The 20,753-nt window shown below is 43.6% G+C and overlaps 1 protein-coding gene across 4 annotated transcripts in view; it reads right to left on the bottom strand.

Moving 5' to 3' along the window:
- The window catches only part of WWC1 (WW and C2 domain containing 1), a 99,531-nt gene that overhangs the window by 74,511 nt on the left and 4,267 nt on the right, over positions 1–20,753 (bottom strand). For all 4 annotated transcript variants that reach the window (XM_021710792.1, XM_008054834.2, XM_021710795.1 and 1 more), the window contains exons 2-4: positions 11,578–11,781; positions 2,276–2,352; positions 859–938 (exon numbers count right to left, since the gene is read on the bottom strand). In XM_021710792.1, coding sequence (XP_021566467.1) covers positions 859–938; positions 2,276–2,352; positions 11,578–11,728 — 308 coding nt within the window. In that variant the 5' untranslated portion in view covers positions 11,729–11,781. The remainder of the gene's footprint in view (positions 1–858; positions 939–2,275; positions 2,353–11,577; positions 11,782–20,753) is intronic.

Genomic DNA, 20,753 nt, shown 5'->3' with positions numbered 1-20,753 from the left:
TGATTGTCCAGTGAGCTGGTCAGATATACTAAACACAACTCAGCGAGCAAGTCTCAGTTATCTCTTGTGGCTAATAACAACAATAAGCTAACATTTCTTGAATACTTGCTACATGACTCAGTCTCCTCATTTATAAAACAGGGTTAGCTAACAGAACGTTCCTTATAGAGCTGCTATGAGAGTCAAAGGAGCTTACCTACATAGAAACACTGAAGGGGTTTCCTGGTGCAGAGTACCTTAACTGCTCACCAAATATCAGCTAGCATAATCACAGTCATGACTGTGAACTCAACTTGGCTGCAGGTCAATTGCTAAAGTGAAAATTACATTTGGTCAAAGTTATCCCGGAAACTCCTTAAGTCTTACATAGAGTACAGCATACATGGTATCATGCTTACTTTTCTAGGCACTTGTTTCTACTGGAGACATTGCTGTTCCTTCAGTGGAACACTAGGTGAAGTAGTTGCTCACTTTTAGGGGCCATAGGGAAAGAATGTGTTTTGTCTGTGTGCCTAGGAGACACCACTGACTCTGCTAGAGGAGATGGGACATGTGCACAGAAATGCTCAACGATACTTGTTACTATGACTGGATCATAAAACCCAGCTGAGTGAATAGACCTTAATGGCTTCCAGAGCTCAGAGGACGAGGAGAGTTCTTTGGTCTGAAGTGATCCCTGTTTCCTCTTTCCAAACCTCACCCTTGAGTGACAGTATCTTCAGGAAATGCCAGCAGAACAGAACTTGAGTGATTAGGGAGCCACATTCCGAGGAGGGAGGAAAGGGACTGAAGAGACAGATGGGGCAGGAGGGGAGCCTGGCAGAGGCTGCCCATGGTCTGAATGCAGGAGGCACTCACTTCTTTAGGGTCTGGAAGCCACGCTCCTTGAACTGCAGCTCATGTTGGAGGTGAACCATCTCTCTCTTCAGCTTGTTGACCTGGATGGCAGAAGACCACACCCAGCGGTGTCAGAGACCGACATCAAGCTGTGGGCTGCCTTCTCCCACAAGGGGAACCCAGAGCTCCCACTGCGTCCACATAGTGACTCAGGTCAGCATCCTTCTTGGGGCCACTTGGTCACAGTCCCGCCCCTCACTGATGCTGAAGTTGGTCACTGTAGCTGCCCATGTGAGCCTCCCGGCCCGGTTTCCTGTGGGTCATGCCTGGCCAGTTGTTGCTCCCAGGAAACAGGAAGAGGGCAAGAGCTGACTGACCTGGCCTACGGGACAGTAGGTGATCCCTCTCAAGCCATTCTGCCATCCTAAGCCCCCTTTCCTGTCCTGATGGACATGAATAATGGCGATTCCCAGGGCCGTGCATAATTTAAAGCAGACCATGGGTATGTCAGTGCTTTGCATGGAGGTGAGAGGCCATGGAGTAACTTCAGAGGCCAGACATGCCCTAGAAGCAGGAGCTAGACCCAGCCTGTAGGCTTGTCTGGCCTGCTCCGTACTATGAAACTTTGTAAATGAATTGCTAAAAATTAAATTGTGAGAAACTTCATATAATAAACCTAGATACACAATGTCTTTCTAAAAATACCTGAAGATCTGGCAACACTGAGCCTACACTCCAGCATGGACACAGCAGACCGTGCTAAAATCTCATTATCTCTTTAAACCGGACTTACCTGTCCAAGTTACACAGTCCCTACTGTTTCCTACTGCCTCACCCTCCTCCCTCCAGCCCACTTCCCCCATTTATGTCTCTTTGCAGGCATCTGAGTTTGTAGAAAGTACTTAGAATTAAACCAGTGTTCAAATGCAAACTTTACCCCATGAACAAGTCACATAACTGCTGTGCCTCAGTTTTCCTATCAGTAAAATGGGAATACGAATATATATCCTCCTAAGAAATCAGGAAGCAATTAAATACAATAATGTAGAATAATTAGTAGCTAGGAAGAAAGAACTTTGGAGTAAGACTTGAGTCTCTTGTGACCTTGGGCAAGTTTCTTAATTCCCCTAGGCCTCTGTTTGCTCATCTTTAAAACGCAGATAATGACAGCAACTACTTCATGAGGTTGTTGCAAGGACATGATAGTACACATGAAGCATTTAGCATCATGCCTTATATACGGTGACTGCTTGTGAAATGGTAGCTACTGTTACCGTTACTCTTACTATGACGCCTGCTTCTACTGTTATTATTTAGGGCTTTGTTACTCAGCCCTGGCTGACATGGCCTGCTAAAGCATCTACTCTGGCCTTGTGGGTGAGCTAGTGGCCTAAGACTTCAGTGTCCCCCATCAATGGCACAGGCGAAGAGGTCCTACCCGGGATTTTGCAGTGGCAATTTCAGCTTTCAGGATCTCAGGGTCATACTTAGAGCTGGATGATGAACCAGAGACCACTGTAACGCAAAAAGAAAAAGAATGTCAGTAGAAGAAACATTTCAGCAGAGCCAGTTTATTTGGCCATCTAAATAAAGTCAGAAAGAAAGGACTAAAAGTGAATAACCTAAATATCCAACAAAGGGGATTTGTTAAATAAATAGGGTGTGCGCACAAAATGGGGATTATGCAGCTTATGCAAATTAAAATGATGGTGCGAAGAATGTCGAATGAAAGGGAAAATGTCTGAAACTCATTGTTATGTGAAAACAAGTTTATAAAAATGTATAAAGAATTTAAATTTAGAAAATATACAGTTCACAAATATATACACACACACCTAAAAGACCAGAAAGAAATATACTAAAAGATACCACCGATAGCTACAGAGTTCAATGAATGCTATTAGTTTTCATCTCTGTATTTTTCTATCATTTTTTAACATAAACATATTTTTGTAATCACAAAAAATTACTAAAATTATTTTACTTTACATATAATGTTAATATACATTTGAAAAGAAAAATAGAATACCCATAATCCTACCACCCTAATACAATCATCTTTTTCCCAGGCTGTCTTCCAGTGTTTATCCATTGTCCTATCATGGAGTTGTCATCCTACCACATTTTAAAAATAGCACCTTTCATGTCTTGAAAAAAGGATTTGAAGGCTTCTAAAAGTGAACATTACAGAGTAAAAGGCATTTAAAGTAAAAGTAAAGTAAACATAAGGAAAATAAGACAAAGAGAAAGCAAGGATAAGGAAGCAAACTGGTGGCAGGCATGAGGTTAGGGCTCAGCGCATACCATGAGGTCTCCCTTTTTACCCAGAATCACCACCAACCTGATTCCGAGCTTCCTAAATAGTGCTGTGAAGAGGAAAACTGGGCCGGATATAAGATCCATGGTGTCCTTGAGGTAAACACAACCCCACTGTTCAGAAAAGCACAGTGGTTCTTGGTAGAGAGGCCAGTTATTCCAGTTCAGGGTTGTGGGTGACCAGAGCCCTTTCCAGCAGCTCAGGGCCCCAGGTTGGAAGCAGTCTGAACAGGATGCCATCCCATCACAGGGTGACTCTCACACACACACACACACACAATGGGACCGTGTAGACACACCAATAAACCTAACAGGCACAGCTTTTGGATGTGAGAGGAAACTAGAGAACCTGGAAAAAACCCACGCAGATGTGGGAAGAACAAGCCAACTCTATACAAGCAGTGGCCCCATCTTGGAATCGATCTTTTCTCTCATCAGTGTGATAATGAAATGACGTTGAACAAAACAGTGTTATTCGAGGATCTGCTGTATTCCCCAGAGAGGCACTTTTCTACAAAATGTTAAAAAACGTTAATACTAATTGTCACCCACCAGTCCATAGTAAGAACATGGTGAAAGAGTTGTGTGTAGAATAAGACAGAAATATACACAGAGAGGGCCTGGGAGTGGGGGGTGCCTGTTCTGTGACCAGCCACCTTGCTTATACACTTCAGACTCTGGATGAGAATGTGCACTTTGGAAAAATGTTAAGGTGACTATGGCAGCAGCCTGGAAGAGCCCCTTAAAATCCCCAGATCTGACCTGGGCACGGAGAGGTTGGCTGTGGGGATCAGTCACACTAGGGCTGGCTTGAGGAAGGTATCGGTGTTCCTTGGGCCTACTCAGAAAGCCTGGAAAGAACGAAAGTCAAAAAATAGAAGACTCCTGCTTAGTAGGCCACTGGGGATTGAATTCTCATCCTCTGGAGTATCACTGTGAAGTGTATAATTTGTACCCAAAGCTGCTGGAATGGGATTAGCCTGTCACTTATCATTTTTAGAGTAAGCCTTGTATCAAGTTTACTTAAAATGTACGTAAAAGTGCACGTATCATGTATGCACAGCTTGATGAATTTTCACAAAAGTAACATGCTCAATGGCTGGGCATAGTGGCTCATGCCTATAATTCCAGCACTTTGGGAGACCGAGGAAGGTGGATTGCTTGAGCCTAGGAGTTCAAGACCAGCCTGGGTAACAGAGTGAAACCTTGTCTCTACAAAAAACAAAAACAAAAACAGCTGGGTGTGGTGCCAGGTACCTGTAGTCCCAGCTACTCAAGAGGTTGAGGCAAAGGATTACCTGAGCCCAGAAAGTCCAGCCTGGGTAGCAGAGTGAGACCCCAACTCAAAAAGAAAAAAATTAAAAAGAAACATACTCAAGTAATCAGCACTCCAGTCAAGAAAAACAGGTCACCAGACTTCTCTTTGTGTCTGCCTCCCTACCTTCCTTCACTCCCCGCTACTAAGAGAATTTTATATCCAAAAGGACCTTGAAGACAGTCTTGTTCCATTTTTTAATAACTTTCAAGTTTCAGTTATTTAAGTTATGTGTGAGCACAGTTTACCAGTTCAAAATAGCACAAGGTTTACCATAAAAAAGAGCATTCCATAGCTCCCTTTCCCTGTAACTTACACCTGCAAAGGGAATCACGTTCAAGCGCTCATTTGATGTCTTGGGTAGCTACCTCTATGTCTCTGATAACAGGCATGCGGTGCTGGTTCTTGATCTTTCCGTTTTAGGCATGATTTGTTCACCTCTCTCTGAAGGACAGGGATTTAGCTTCCCTTCCTTGCCAGCTCCCACACTACACTTGAACCTTTCTACCTCCCCATGCTCTTGAAAGAGATGGCATGCTTTTGGTGAAAGCAATCTTCAGTGTTTGCATTATTTTTGCTCTGCAAATACTGCTCAGGGTAGAGTCAGCCAGCTGACTTTGCTTATTGCTTATTTGCTTTTTTCCTTCCAGCACGATTTTTTTTCTAGAGTTAATAATTGGCATTTTAATGCTTGCTTCTTTTCAACAAACTTATCACTTAATTCAACCTCACACTCTGCCAGTTATCAAAACTTCCTCTCCTGGACGCCAAGCCAGTCTGAATTGGGCCAGGTCCTGCTTTTCGGATCTCTCCTGCCCAGGCCTGCTTCTGTATGAGCTGGTTGCTCTCTGGGAACAGCTGGCATCCTGAGAACCCTCCGTGCTCCTCTGGGCATCTCCTTACTTCTCTGTATACCACGTCTTTCTCTTTGTAGTCTACAATGTCATTTTGGTAGAACATCACCTCCAGTAGTGCCAGGAAATAAACTTGTTGCAATCTTCCATACCTAAAAATATCCTTATTCTACCCTGCACTTGATTAAAGGTAGTTTTGCTGGATATAGAATTCTAGGTCAGAAACAATCTACCTTGACATTTGAAGGCATGGTGCCACAGTCTTTTAGGTTTCTAGTGCTGCTGGTGAGAAGTACGGAGCTATTCTGAGTCTTGATCATTTCTGTGTGACCTGGTTTTTCTCTCTGAAAGCTTTTAGGGTCTTGAATCGTACCAGTGTTTGAAGTTCCACAGTGATGTATCTTGGCGTGAGATGACTTTCATCCATTGTGTTGGACACATGGTGAATTCTTTCAATCTAAAAACCTTCCTTCAGTTCTGGGAAACATGTCTGCATTATTTCAGTAGTGCTGCATTCCCTTGGTTTTCTGTTCTATCTGGAACATTTTTCCCTCAGACAGTAGCTTTCCTGGCCTGGTGCTCTACTTTTTTCCTCTTATTTTCAATCTCATTGTAATTTTTGCTCTGCTTTTTAGAAAATGTCCCAAGTTTTACTTTCCAGTCTTTCTATAGAGTTTTCATTTCTACTCTCATATTTTAATTTCCAAAGGCCCTTTTTTGTTCTCTGAAGGTTGCTTTTTTTATTTTTTAAATTTATTATTATTATTTTTTGAGTCAGGGTCTCACTCTGTTACTCAGGCTGGAATGCAATGGCATGAGTGCCACCATGCTTGGCTAATTTGGGTTTTTTTTTTGTAAAGACAAGGTCTCACTATGCTGCTTTGGCTGGTCTGAAACTCCTGGGCTCAAGCAATCCTCTCATCTCAGCCTCCTAAAGTGCTAGGATTATAGGCATGAGGCACCACACATGTTATGAATGTTCCTTTTACAAAACAAAGCACCCTGTTCTTGTTTCCCAGTTGTGTAGCTTCTCCTGATGGTTTCTTCTCCACACATACTCCGTTTCCCCCACATCTCCTTCGCCACATGTTGGTTTGAGTCTCTATTTTCCCTGTTAGAGGCTTCCCTTGGATATTTGAAATCTCACCTAACATCAAAAGGTGGGAGCCTAATATGCTGACTGGAGTGGAGCTTATGGACTGTGGGCTGTACAGCACGTGATTTGGCTGGACGCGATTTGGTTTCATCCAGGAATCCTCAGCGTCGATGTCAGTGTCAGTGTCTTTAAAGCTTTCCTTTTTGCATCTCTTTTCTCTGGCAAGATTTCCAGGAGATTTTTTCTATGGTCTGCCTAGAGGATCATGGCCTGGCACCATTCTCAGTACAAAGTGGTACATAAGGGCAGAGGTCTCAAAAACCCCGCATGTCCATGTTCACTCACCATGCTTTCTGTATGGCACACCTTGGCTATGAATTTGCCTCATGTCCTGTTTTACCCTCTCCAAAAAATGAACCTTGCTAGGTTGGATAGGGCAGTTGCCTGGCTACATCAATTTGGGGAGGGGATCTGATGTTCCACCTGTCTCAGAAACAACTTCTATCCAGTCCTCTTTGAGGACCTTCTCCCTTCATGCTCAATTCCAGGGACAGCTGCTGCCACTAACTCCCAGGCCTTTTGTGAGTGTTCTGTAGAACAATGTCAGTTTTCCCTATCAGCCCATTTTTTTTCCTTCGGTTACTATGTAGGTTGCCACCTGTCTACCAACTCTCCAGTTTCCAACTTTTATTGCTGCTCTTTCTTTCCCAACTCTCCCTATTCATGTGTATGTGTACCTTTAAATACATCTTTTATCTGATTTTTTTTTTTTTTTTAGTTTCAAGAGTAAGTGAAATCAGGTAGGTGATTCAACCGGCATGCTTTATTTTTTTTAGAGACAAGGTCTTGTTATGTTGCCTGGGCTGGACTCTAACTTCTGGGCTCAAGTGATCCTCCCCACTCAGCTTCCCAAGTTAGCTGGAACTACAGGCATGTGCCATGGTGCCTGGCTTCAACTGGCATTTTTAACTGCAAGGCTTCCAATGATTTTTCAAATGGAAAACCAAGGCCCAGAGAGGAGAAAAAGCATGGTGAGATTCCAAAGAACCCAGCTCTTTTTGAAGCCTCGCCTTTTAGAGGCTGGGAAAAACCAAGTGTGGTCCAAGAACCTTAGTATTTGACTGGCTGACTTGGATTAAAGTAAGAAATTGGTTTTGAGGTCTGATACATCTGGGTATGAAGGCTACCACTCTATCACTTTTTTTTTTAACCAGTGTAACCTTGGGAAAACCATTTCCTCATTTGGAGCCTCAGTTTCTCTGTCTGTAGAACAGGAAAAAAGCTATCTTGCAGAATTGTGTATGTGAATGGGGAGGGAGGTTACTTATATAGAGTGCCTAGCATAACTACCCTCCAGGTATACAATAGGAGCACATTAAATGTTAGCTCTCTTCTTCTCTATGGAGCTAGATATTACACCAGAGAATTGACAACAAAGTTTCCATTGCTAGGGCAGGGCCCCACCTGTGTCTGGGACCCACAGCAGTCAAGGCCAGGTGGCAAAACTTTCACAAGCCCCAGCAAGCCATCTGAGTTAGACAGGCATGCAACCTCACCTGTCTGTTATGCCGAGAACTCGACTTAGAAGGCAAATCTGGCTTGTAAAACCTGAAGAAAGAGTCACGATGAGTCTTGCATCACGCCTCGTTTAACTGGAAGCTTGGGCTAGGGGAATACCTAGTTCCTGTCTGGTGTAGATCTCAGACCCAGTTGCCAGAAATGACTACAGTCCCTTCAGAAGGAAGATCTTTAACATTCAAAATGGCAGTGCCTTTGAGCCTGGTGCTTAGAGCTCTTGGGGGTGACTGATAGTCCCATGACAGGGCTAAGGAACTGCATCATTTATTTCTTACCCTGATCATGTATTTGTTCTTACTGGTTCCAGGGATCTGTAAAATTCTTTTTCGTTTACAATGCCAAAGAACTAGTAATAAAAATTATTGTTATTCATTGAAAGTTTAAGAAGATGACAAGTACTGTTTCAAGTACTTTATATTTGCTAAGTAATTTAAGCCTCATAACACCCCTAGGAAGGTGATACTATTATTAGATCAATTTCACAGATGAAGAAAACTGAGGTATAACTCATACACGTTTATAATGGTTAGTAATTTGCATATTCTGGATTTGAACCCAAGCAATCTGGCTCCACAGTCCACTCTCTCAAAATATTATGTGTTTCCTGCCAAGAAGACTATTGAGCCATCAATAAGTTAGAAGAAAATTATGCTAGGTGTTTTACCTAGACAAGTCGACCGGGGGAAATTTTAACACCTAGGGCACATTTGGCAATGTCTGGATACACTTTTGGTTGTCACAACTCGGGGTGGGGGGTGCTACTGGCATCCAGTGGGGACAGCTCAGGGATGATGCTACACACCCTACAACACACTGCCCTCCCCCTCCCCCAACAAAGATTTATCCAGACCAAAGCGTCAGTGATGTCGAGGTCGGAAAACCCTCACACAGGCCCATGAGATAGATGAAGGTCTTAATAACATCCCCAGGGTTAAACAAAAAGAATCTGAGGCCAGGAGTGGTGGCTCATACCTGTAATCCCAGCACCCTGGGAGGCTGAGGCGAGAGAACTGCCTGAGTCTATGAGTTCGAGACCAGTCTGGGTAACGTGGCAAGACCTTGTCGCTACAATAAGTTAAAAAATTAGCTGGGCATGGTGGCACATGCCTGTAGTTCAGCTACCTGAAAGGTTGAGATGGGAGGATCACCTGAGCCCAGCAGGTGGAGGCTGTGGTAGCCATGAGTGTGTCACTGCACATTGGCCTGGGCGGCAGAGTGAAACTTTGACTCAAACAAAAACAAAAACAAAACAAAACAAAAAACACATAAGGAATCTGAGACTTAAAGGGGTAGAGTATGTTCCCCAGGATGACACCCAGGTTTTCTGGCCTCAGAGTCCAGAGGTCGCCACCTCCCTACACAGCGCTTCTTGTGGGGACTCTACACTTGCAGCATTTGACTCTAACTTTTACTTTTGGAAAATTTATAGCTTCAGAACATTTGGAAGAATAATATAATGAATATTGATATACCTTTTCCCTAAACCCAATTTTTAACATTGTCCCACAGTTGTTACCACATTTGTGTTTCCTGTTACCCCAATTCTTTCTCAGACTTTCAGTCCCCAGAACTGTGAGAAAATGAATGTCTATTATTTAAGCCACCTAGTCTATGGTGTTTTGTCATGCCTGAGTCGATTAAGATAAATTAAGTGCGAAAGCCCGCATGACAGTCTCTAGGACATTACCCAACACAGAACTAGCTAATGCATGTAATACAGTTCACTTCTATAATCTCTGAGATTCTGAGGGTTTTCCCGGGTTGCCAAGGAAAGTGCAGGGCTGAGACAGTGAGTGACCCCACAGGGTTTGCCCCGTCCTGCTAGCAGACCACACTCTCAGAGTGAGAGCTTCCCATAGAAGGCACGTCCAGTGGTCCAACCTAGCCGTGCCTACCTTGACACCAGGGCCTGATGCTGGTCCCCAGTGCCTGGCTCACACTGAAAAAGTTGGAGGGATGACAGAATGGGTTTGCAACTGATTGTCGTCTCTCACCATCTGAAGATCCCGGGCATAGGGTGTTGATCCTAAGCCCCAGCTTCCTTACCTTTTAAAGGAGGATATTGGTTGTACTTGTCCATAAAATTGTTGTGAAGATGAACTGAAATAGCATATTCACACCATGGCAGAGTGCCTGGCATATAATAAGTGCTCAACAAACACAGGAGAGATTAGGGAGTTCAAAATAGTAGTAAAGGCCGGGCTCGGTGGCTCAGCCTATAATCCCAGCACTTTGGGAGGTTGAGGCAAGTGGATTGCCTGAGCCCGTGGGTTCGAGACCAGCCTGGGCAACTTGGCAAGACCTCGTCTCTACAATAAATTAAAGAAAAAATTAGCCAGTTATGGTAGCACATGCCTGTAGTTCTGGCTACTTGGAAGGTTGAGGCAGAAGAATCGCCAGAGCCCAGCAGGTTGAGGCTGTGATGGCCGGGAGCGTGGTACTGCACTCCAGCCTGGGCAACAGAGTGAGACTCAACTAAAAAAAATGAATAAATAAATAAAATAAAATAGTAGTAAAAGAAAAAACAAAAACAACATATGGGAAAAGGTCAGTGGGCTCCCCAACAGCCCCATCTGGCACTGCATAGCACTAGGAATGAAAGGCAGGGGACGCCAGCATGCCTGCTGTCCTCCTGTGGGTACCAGGGTGGATAAGGGGGACAGGAGCCATGCCCTTCCCAAGTCCATATTCCAGTGGAGGGAATACCGCTACCATGTAGGCAGATATATTATGATATGTGCCATGGAGAAAATAAGCAGTCATGGCAGAGGCTGCTGTTGAGGAAGGGAGGCTTTGGGTAGGGCTGTCAGACCAAGCCTCTCAGAAGCAACGACCTGAAGTATGACACTGGAAGGAGAAGGAGCCAGCCTTGTAAATGGATCCATGGAAAAGAATTCCAGGGAGAACAGCACATACAAAGGCCCTGAGGTCAGAAACTTCAGGGCAGGCCAGGGGAGCAGAATAGGTGCAAGGGGCTCAGTGTATATGGAGCCTCAAGAGTGAGAAAATGTGATGAAACAGGAGTGGCTGGCAGGGTCTGAACACAGAAAACTGTGCAGTTCATGAAAATTGCGAGGGAAGTCACCGAAGGTTACAGGCCACAGAAAGTGTGAGGGGAAGCCACTGAATGTTCTTTGTTGATTTTAAATAGTAGCAAATTATATGTGGCTTAAAATCTACCATCTTAATCATTTTTAAGTATACTGTTCAATAACATTAATTACCATTAATTGTTGTGAATGTACCATCATCCATCTCCAGAGCTTCTTCATCTTCCTGAACTGAAACTCTGGACCATTAAACAAGAACTCCCCACTCCCATGTCCCCAGTCACTGAGGGATTTTGGACAAGGAGGTATGTGATCTGACTGACATTTAGAGATGATTACAAATGAAATAAAATGCAAATGCATCACTGCAAGTTTCGGGTAGAAGCAGGAGAGACAGGAGACAGGATGGTGGTTTGAATACAGAGTGATGGAGAAAACGGGCAGATTTGAGAAGCAATATTGGCAGGACTCAGTATGGCTATTCCCTGCTGGTGTGGGAGTACAGGGGCACTGACAGTGGGAGGTACTCACAGCTGACCTGGGAGCCCAGTTTGTGCTCCCAGACGGCATGCAGTTGCTGGTACTCCTGCTGTGCGAGCTCCAGGCGCTGCTGCTTCACCTGGTAGATCTCCTTTTGTGCGCTCAGAGCCTCCTGGGCCACCACCAGGTAATCCTTCAGCATGTGTTCCTGTTCTCGCCGCCACTGTACCCGGGGATCCTCAATCTGAGTGGTTTCTGGAACAGACCCCAGAGAACCTAGGTCAGCATCTCACAAATGTCTGTTGGGTTGGTGGCCTGTGGAATCCACTACCAGAAAACAAAAAGCAAAAATGAATAGAAAAATCACAATAAATGTAAATGGGTTAAACTCACCAAATGACAGAGATTCTACATTTGGATTCATCAAACAAGCAAAAAATAAACAGCCAAAAATTTCCAAGCCCAAAGTCAATCTCTGGGTACAACCAGCATAAGGACCAGGTTTGAGTTCTAATTTAGACAAAGAGGTTCGAGAATGTTACAGATGCTCAAGGTCATCTGTTTTGGTAGAAAGTAAAGAAAAGGAAAATAGCTGGGCTCGGTGGCTCAGCCTGTAATCCTGCGCTTTGGGAGGCCAAGGTGAGTGGATTGCCTGAGCCCGCAGATTCGAGACCTGCCCAGGCAACTTGGCGAGACCTCATCTATATAACAAATCAAAAAATTAGCTGGATGTGGTAGCATGCACCCGTAGATTCAGCTACTTGGAAGGCTGAGGCAGAAGGATCGCCGGAGCCCAGCAGGTCAAAGCTGCAGTGGCCAGGAGCATGCCACTGTACTCCAGTCTGGGTGACAGAGTGAGACTCCAACCCCCACCCCCAAAAAAGAAAAGGAAAATAACAAATGTTTCAGATGATATGAAGAAGTATACATATCCTGCTGGAAATGTCAATTAGAACAGCCTTAGTAGAGGGCTATCTGACCATGCAAATTAAGAGTCTTAAAATGTCAATACCGTCCAATCAATAATCGCCCCATAGTAATTTATTATACAAAGTAATTTAAAAATTCAGGCAAATATGCACTTGTATAAAACCATGGTAATGATAATAAATAACAAGCACATATTTAATGTTTACTTTATGACAAGTACAGTTCTAAGCACTTTATATGTATTTACTTCATCAATCTTTAGACTAATCTTATAGATTCTATTGTTATCTGTTATACCATAGAGAAAACTGAGATACAGGGAGGTTAAGTAACTTGTGCAATGTCACACAGGAAATTACTGCTCAGATAAGTATGCTATATTTGCATAATGCACTATTATATAGCCAATAAAAATAATGTCTTTGAATAAAAATTAATAAAATGAAAAGGTACTTATAAAAGTGAGTGAAAATTCAGAATAAAAACTGAATAAATAATTTTGTACTTATCAAAATAAAAATGCACATTTCCAAAAAGATTATGTGGAAACAGTAAAATATTAACAACCAAGTGAGCCAGGTTCAGTGGCTCAGCCTGTAATCCCGTGCCTTAGGAGGGTGAGGTGAGTGAATTGCCTGAGCCCGCAGGTTCGAGAACCGCCTGGACAACTTGGCGAGACCTCATCTCTACAATAAATCAAAAAATTAGCTGGGTGTGGTAGCGCGCGCCTGTAGTTCCAGCTACTTGGAAGGCTGAAGCAGAAGGATCGCCAGAGCCCAGCAGGCAGAGGCTGCGGTGGCCAGGAGCGGCCACTGCACTCCAGTCTAGGTGACAGACTGAGAATCCAACTCAAAAAAAAAAACAAACAAGTGGATAGTGTGATATTTTTTCTTCATTATTTTTCTATTTGTTTTAAAATTATTTGTACAATATGTATAATGATAATTTGAAAAAATGCAAAATAAAAATATAGACATTTTTATTAAGTTTATTTAGGTATTTCTTTTTTCAGGGATGAAGTCTTGCCCTGCTACCCAGGCTGGAGTACAGTGGCTTGATCATAGCTCACTGCAGCCTCAAACTCCTAGGCTCAAGTGATCCTCCTGCCTTAGCCTCCTGACTAGCTGGAACTACAGGTGTGCATCACCAAACCTGACTAAAATAGACATTAAAAAAAATGCAGCTGATCAGATGTGGAAGAGGTCAGAATAATGTCAGTGAATCAATGCTCATGAACCATCAGCTCCTTAGTCACATCCCAATTGTTGGATGGGGTAGAGGTGATTGACAAACCAGAAATTGTACTATTATTGTCATGTGGCAAATCCAGTCTGCTGGTAGGTTTTGCTTAGTGTAAAGTGTTTTATTAATTTTGAATTGATTACTAGTATATAAAAAAGGGAGACTTATTCATTAAAATCCTATTTTGTGGCCTTTCTTTATTATTCAGAATATCCAGCCACCTTGGGTTTACAATTTGCCACAGACCCAGCACTCCATCTGTCAAAAGCTGGTTTGTTTCATTCCATGGGCTGGCCCTTGGGGACATTTAAATTTGTGCCCCTAAATCTAGGCCCTTTAGCTCTCATTCCTACTAGACAGGTCTGATGAGCATCTCCAAAGACTGAAAAAAAGATCAAAGCAGTAGCAGGGCCAAGTTCTCATCCTTGCCAATAATGGCTATGTTACAATAGGCATACTGCTGAACCTCTCTGACTCTACTTCCATGTCTGTTAAAAAGGATAACAGACTCTACATTACGGTTTCCCAGGAAACTAAAACATGCGTGCCCAGGTTAAAAACAACAACAACAAAAAACAAATGATGGTGAAAGTAAAACCAAAAATTGCCTAGGATCAATTTTTGAATCGCTTATGAATAGCTGTCCTTCAAGCTTTTCCGCCTCCCTTCTTCTGAGAAAGAAAACAAGGTCTGAAGATTGCTGACAGGGACCACAGAATTGCTTCCCATGAGGAAGGCTTAAGATTCCACAACCAAGCAAGAGGGAGGAACAATTGAAAAAACAAAAACAAACAAAAACAAAAAAACAGCTGCTGTGGGTTTTCATTTCCCATCAGCAGGTGTGGGTTCCTACAGCGCTGCAGTGTTGAAGACTCATGAGTTCCCCTTACGGCATGCTCTAGCCCCTCAGCTGAACAGGCCACAGACAAAAACTCAGCTTATCTTGGCCAGGCTGGGGATGTTTCAGAGAGGGGGTGGGGGAAGGGAGGGAGGGGGGGAGGGAGAGAAACCCCGGCTGGAGTATTAAAGGCTGGTGCAATTATAGATCACTACAGCCTTTAACTCCTGAGCTCAAGCAATCCTTCTGCCTCAGTGTCCTGGGTAGCTGGGATTACGGGTGCCCACCACCACGCTTGGCTATTTTTAAACTTTTTTTTGTATTGATGGAGTCTCACTACATTGCCCAGGTTGGTCTCGAACTCCTGGCCTCAAGTGATCCTCCCACCTTCACTTCCCAAAATGCTGGAATTATAGGAATGAGCCACCGCACCTGGCTAATATGTTTTTTAAACCAACTTTATAAAGGCATAACTTAACTATGATAAAGTGCAGTCATTTAAAGTGTACAGTCAGACAAATGTATACACCATAAACCGTCACTTCAATCCTTTGTAGAATATTGCCTTTAACTCAATGACCCCTTGGACTCTTTCCTGGCAATCTCCTCGATCGAGCCTCCCCTCTTTAAAACAGTTTTGTCTTTTTGGAACTTCATATACGTGGAATCAGACTTTCTTTGGGTCTTTCTACTTTTGCTCAGTATAAGGTTTCTGGGACTTATTCATGTTGTATCTACTGTCTGTGCCTTGTTATTGCTGAATAATATTCTATTGTATGAATATATTACAACTGATTTTTTAATAAACTTTTAGATTGTTTCTAGTTTTGGATTATTACAAATATTGCTGTAATAAGCATGTATGTACAAGTCTTTGTGTAGGCATATGTTCTCATTTATCTTGGGCAAAAATACCTAGGGGTGGAATTGCTGGGTTATCTGGTAAGTATATGTCCAATTGTACTAAAAACCTAGCAGCAGCTGGGCTCGGTGGCTCAGCCTGTAATCCCGCGCCTTTGGGAGGCTGAGGTGAGTGGATTGCCTGAGCCCGTGGGTTTGAGACCCACCTGGGCAGCGAGATCTCATCTCTACAATAAATCAAAAAATCAGCCGGTGCGGTAGTGCGTGCCTGTAATTCCGGCTACTCAAAAGGCTGAGGCGGAAGGATCGCTAGAGCCCAGCAGGTTGAGGCTGCGGTGGCCAGGAGCAGCCACTGCACTCCAGTCTGGGCGACAGAGTGAGATTCCAACTCAAAAGTAAAAAAATAAAAACCTAGCAGGCTGGGCTCGGTGGCTCAGCCTGTAATCCCAGCACTTTGGGAGGCTGAGGTGAGTGGATTACCTGAGCCCGCGGGTTCGAGATCAGCCCAGGCAACTTGGCAAGAGCTCGTCTCTACAATAAAAACAAAAACAAATTAGCCGGGTGTGGTAGCATGCGGATGTAGTTCCGGCTACTTGGATGGCTGAGGCAGAAGGATGGCCGGTGCCCAGCAGGTCGACGCTGGGGTTGCCGTGAGCGTGCCACTGCACTCTAGCCTGGACGTCAGAGTGAGACTCCAACTCAAAAAAAAAAAAAGAACCTGGCAAATTGTTTTACAAAATGTACCACTTTACATTCTCACCAGCAGTATATTAGAGTTCCAGTTCCTACACATCCTTGCCAGCAACTGGCATTGCCAATTTTTTTTTCATTTTAGTCATTGCAGTAGGTCTCTAATAGTACCTCATTGTAATTTTAATTTACATTTGCCTGATAATCAATGATGTAGAGCATATTTGTATGTGTTTATTGTACATCTTCTTTAATGTAATATCCATTTAAACATTTTGTTCATTTTTTTATTGATTTGTTGGGCTTCTTACTATTAAGTTGGAAAACTTCTTTATATATTCCAAATATGGATTCTTTGTTAGATATATGTATGGCAATATTTTCTTCTTATCTGTGGGTTGTCTTTTCAGTTTCTTGATGGTACCTTTTGAAGAAAAAAGGTTTTAATCAGATAAAACCCAATTTATCAATTTTTCTATAATGGTGAATGCTTTTTGTGACTTGTCTAAAAAATCTTTGCCCACTGTAAAATCCTGCAGATTTTCTCCTGTTTTGTAGTTTTAGCTTTTATGTTCAAGATGATGGTCCACTTTGAGATTATTTTTATACCTCGGGTGAGGCCAAGATAGAAGTGAAGATATACATATATTGTCTTCCACATGAATATCAGTTGTACCTGTAATTGTTTTGTTTAGTTTACCTAGACTGTCCTTTAGAGGCAATGGACTTTATAGACAGTCCCTAGATGATTCTAAGGAGTTGTATTAAATGCTGTTAATTCTGAACTGGTCCTATCTGAGGGGTTCTCCCACAGCCCAGTCTTTCTGCTGACACTACATTTCTTCAAGTGCATTGTGCCAAAATAGATAACTGTATATCTAGGCAGGCCCTTAGAGACCATCTTGGCCAGCTAGGCACGGTGGCTCACGCCTGTAATACCAACACTTTGGGAGGCAGAGATGAGAAAATTGCCTGAACTCAGGGGTTTAAGACTGGTGTGAGCAACATGGCGAGACCTCATCTCTACAATAAATAAACAAAAAATGAATCGGGTATGGTGGTGCATGCCTGTGGTTCCAGCTACTTGGAATGCTAGGTGGAAGGTTTGCCTGAGCCCAGCGGGTAGAGGCTGCAGTGGCCATGAGTAGCCACTGCACTCCAGTCTGGTGTCAGAGTAAGACTCTGACTCAAAAAAAAAAAAAGAAAAGAAACAAAAAAGATCTTGGCCAACTACTTTTTAGTTATTGTTTTTATTAAATTACACATGGACACAGTTTAATAATGCAGCCTAGTACAAAAATTGCTACATAAAATGTCTCCTTCGTATCCCTTTCTCCAAGAGGCAGCTACTTCCAACAAACTTTTAGCTGATTTAGTGATGCCATCATTGGCACCAACTTCTCAACTTGCTCTGCCCCACACTCCAAACCCCTACCCACAAACACATGCTACACATATCTCCATGTAGCACATAAGGGCACCACACCTGTGGGCTCTCCATAAATCTCCCCTCCTTCCTACACATAGCATACACTTGCTTTGAACACACACTGTGTAAACACCCATGTGGCTAACAATACTGCATTTTTTTTCTCTTCCCTTTCTTCCCTTCTTTCTTCCCTTCTTCCCTCTCTCCTTCCTTCCTTTCTTTCTTTTTTTGAGTCGGAATCTCACTCTGACACCCTGGCTGGAGTACCATGGCATGCTCATGGCCACTGCAGCCTCAACATTCTGGGCTCAGGTGATCCTTCTGGGCTCAGGTGAACCATCTGCTCAGCCTTCCAAGTAGCTGAAGCTACAGGTACAGGCCCATGCTCAGCTGATTTTTAAAATTTATTATAGAAACAAAGTCTCACCAAGTTGCCCAGGCTGGTCTTGAACCCCTGGGCTTAGGCAGTCCACTAGCCTCCACCTCCCAAAGTACTGGGATTACAGGTGTGAGCCACTGCACCTGGCTACAATACTGCATTTTCATACAATCTTTTTTTTTTTTTTTTGAGTCGAATTCTTACTCTGTCGCCCAGGCTGGAGTGCGGTGGCATGCTCAAAGTCACCCCAGTGTCGACCTGCTGGGCTCCGGTGATCCCTCCGCCTCAGCCTTCCAAGAAGCCAGAACTAGAGGTGTGTGCCACCACACCAGGCTAATTTTTTATTTATTGTAGAGTCGAGGTCTCGCCAAGTTGCCCGGGCTGGTCTCGAACCCATGGGCTCAGGCAGTCCTATTGCCTCAGCCTCCCAAAGTGCTGGGATTACAGACTGGGTCACCATGCCCGGCCATGCCACTTTCGTTGAATCTTAACAACAACAAAAGCAATTCTCTTCAAAAGAGTTGAACATCTGGGAACATCCAATCTTGTTACTACCCAAAGAAGTGCAAATTACAAACAATGATAATTTAAGTCTATGATAAATTTATCAAAAATCAAAAGAAATGAAAATAGCCCTATGCTGATGAAGGTTTGACGAAAACAGTACCCTTATGGCTTGTGGCAATATGGACTACTAGAATCTTTTGTAAATACTTGTCAAACTAGGAAAATGTACTAAGAGTTCCCAAAGTGTTTATAACTTTTGACCTAATAATCCTACATTTGGAAATCCATCTTAAGAAAATTTTCAGAAAGAAAGTAACACAAAAAGATCTTTCCCCACTGCTATTCATTTATAATAACAAATAAAGAAAAATAACCCAAAAGGTCAGCAATAGGGGTATTATGTTTTATTATATGTCAAAATTTATTTAAAACAAATTTTTTTTAGCTGGGTTTGGTGGCTCAGCCTATAATCCCGTGCTTTGGGAGGCAGAGGTGAGTGGATTGTCTGAGCCTGAGGGTTCGAGACCCGCCTGGGCAACTTGGCGAGACCTCATCTCTACAGCAAATCAAAAAATTAGCCAGGCGTGGTAGTGCGCGCCTGTAGTTCCAGCTACTTGGAAGGCTGAGGCGAAAGGATCTTCAGAGCCCAGCAGGTCGAGGCTGCGGTGGCCGGGAGCGTGCCACTGCACTCCAGTCTGGGTGACAGAGGGAGACTCCAACTCAAAAAAAAAAAAATTTTTTTAAGAGGCAGGATCTCGATATGCTGCCCAGGCTAATCTCGAACTCCGGGTTCAAGTGATCCTCCTGCCTTGGCTTCCTGAGTAGCTGGGATTACAGCTGTGCACCACAACGTCTAGGTGCACGTTATGTGTTAAAATATATTGATAATCTTTTTGATGTACCAAGAATGACAAATATGGGCTAGGCCTGGTGGCTCATGCCTGTAATCCCAGTACTTTGGAAGGCCAAGGTGAGAGGATTGCTTGAGCCAGTGGGTTCGAGACCTCATCTCTACAATAAATCACAAAATTAGCTGGGCATGGTGGCGTGTGCCTGTAGTTCCAGTTACTTGGAACATTGAGGCGGAAGGATCGCCTGAGCCCAGCAGGTCAAGGCTGCAGTGGCCAGAAGTGTGCTACTGCCCTCCAGCCTGGGTGACAGAGTGAGATTCCGACTCAAAAAAAAAGAGTAACAAATAGGAAGACTATGTAGCATCTCTCAAATATTCATGTTACAGTATGAAGAAAAAACAGAACATATAATTTGATCACTGATTAAAACCATCTCATCATGATGTATGTAGACAGTCTGTGAAGATGCTGAATACTGACATACAAAATTACGAACGTGGGCCATGTTTTGGAAAGAGTTGTCTAGATTGTTGTTTCCAGTCCCCACCCTCCTTCATTTTCTTTTAGATTCTCTAGTCAGATTGCTGCCCCCAGTCCTTGTCCAAAGCTATCCTCCAAAGTCAGAGTTCCCAATGTCACCGGGCTGTTAGATCTATCGGCCCACTCTTGATTCCTCTGCACTCAACCTGTCAGAAGCACTTCACATGGCTGACTACCTTCTCCTTGATTTTCTTGCCTCAAGACACTCTGGTTTTCCTCCCTCCTTTCTGACACCTTCTCAGAATCTTTGCTGGTTTTCCTCTTCCTTTTGCCCTCTGTTGTTTGAGGACCCATGGCTCATTCCTTGGTCCTCTTCTCTGTCCTCGTTCCTCTGGTGATCTCCAACTTCATGTCTTTACATCCTATCTACATGCCAGCAACTCTCAAATACATATCTTCAGCCCAGATCTCTCTTCTGATGTCAAATTAACCAGCAACATCTTCTCTCAGATGTGTAATAGGCACCTAAGGCCCAACTTGCCTAAATGACCTCTTGTTCTTCCCTCCTCAACTCACTCTCCTGCAGTTTTCTCCATTCTGTTGAAGGCAGCTCCATCTTTCCAGATGCTTAGGCTCAAAGAGGGTCATTCTTTCCTTTTCTTTCACACCCTGCAGGCAATCTATCAGGAAGTCCTGCTGGCTCTACCTTAAAAATACACCCAGCACCTGGCCCCTTCTAATCCCCTCATGACTGGTTTAGGGCACAGGGACTGTTTCAACGGTCTCCCTCTCTTTCTCAGTCCTTGTGCTAGTAAGGTCTATTCTCAGCATAGCACTCAGATTGGCTCTATTAAGACACAAGTCAGCCGGGCTCAGTGGCTCAGCCTGTAATCCCGTACTTTGGGAAGCTGAGGTGAGTGGATTGCCTAAGCCCATGGGTTCGAGACCCGCCTGGGTAATTTGGCGAGACCTCATCTCTACAATAAATCAAAAAATTAGCTGGGCGTGGTAGTGCGTGCC

Source organism: Carlito syrichta, unplaced genomic scaffold, assembly GCF_000164805.1.
Source record: "Carlito syrichta isolate Samal-C Ts95f unplaced genomic scaffold, Tarsius_syrichta-2.0.1 Scaffold301542, whole genome shotgun sequence".
In the NCBI taxonomy this organism is placed as follows: domain Eukaryota; kingdom Metazoa; phylum Chordata; class Mammalia; order Primates; family Tarsiidae; genus Carlito; species Carlito syrichta.
The sequence above is the reverse complement of the archived record's forward strand: the minus strand, read 5'-3'. Positions and strand labels throughout refer to the sequence as shown.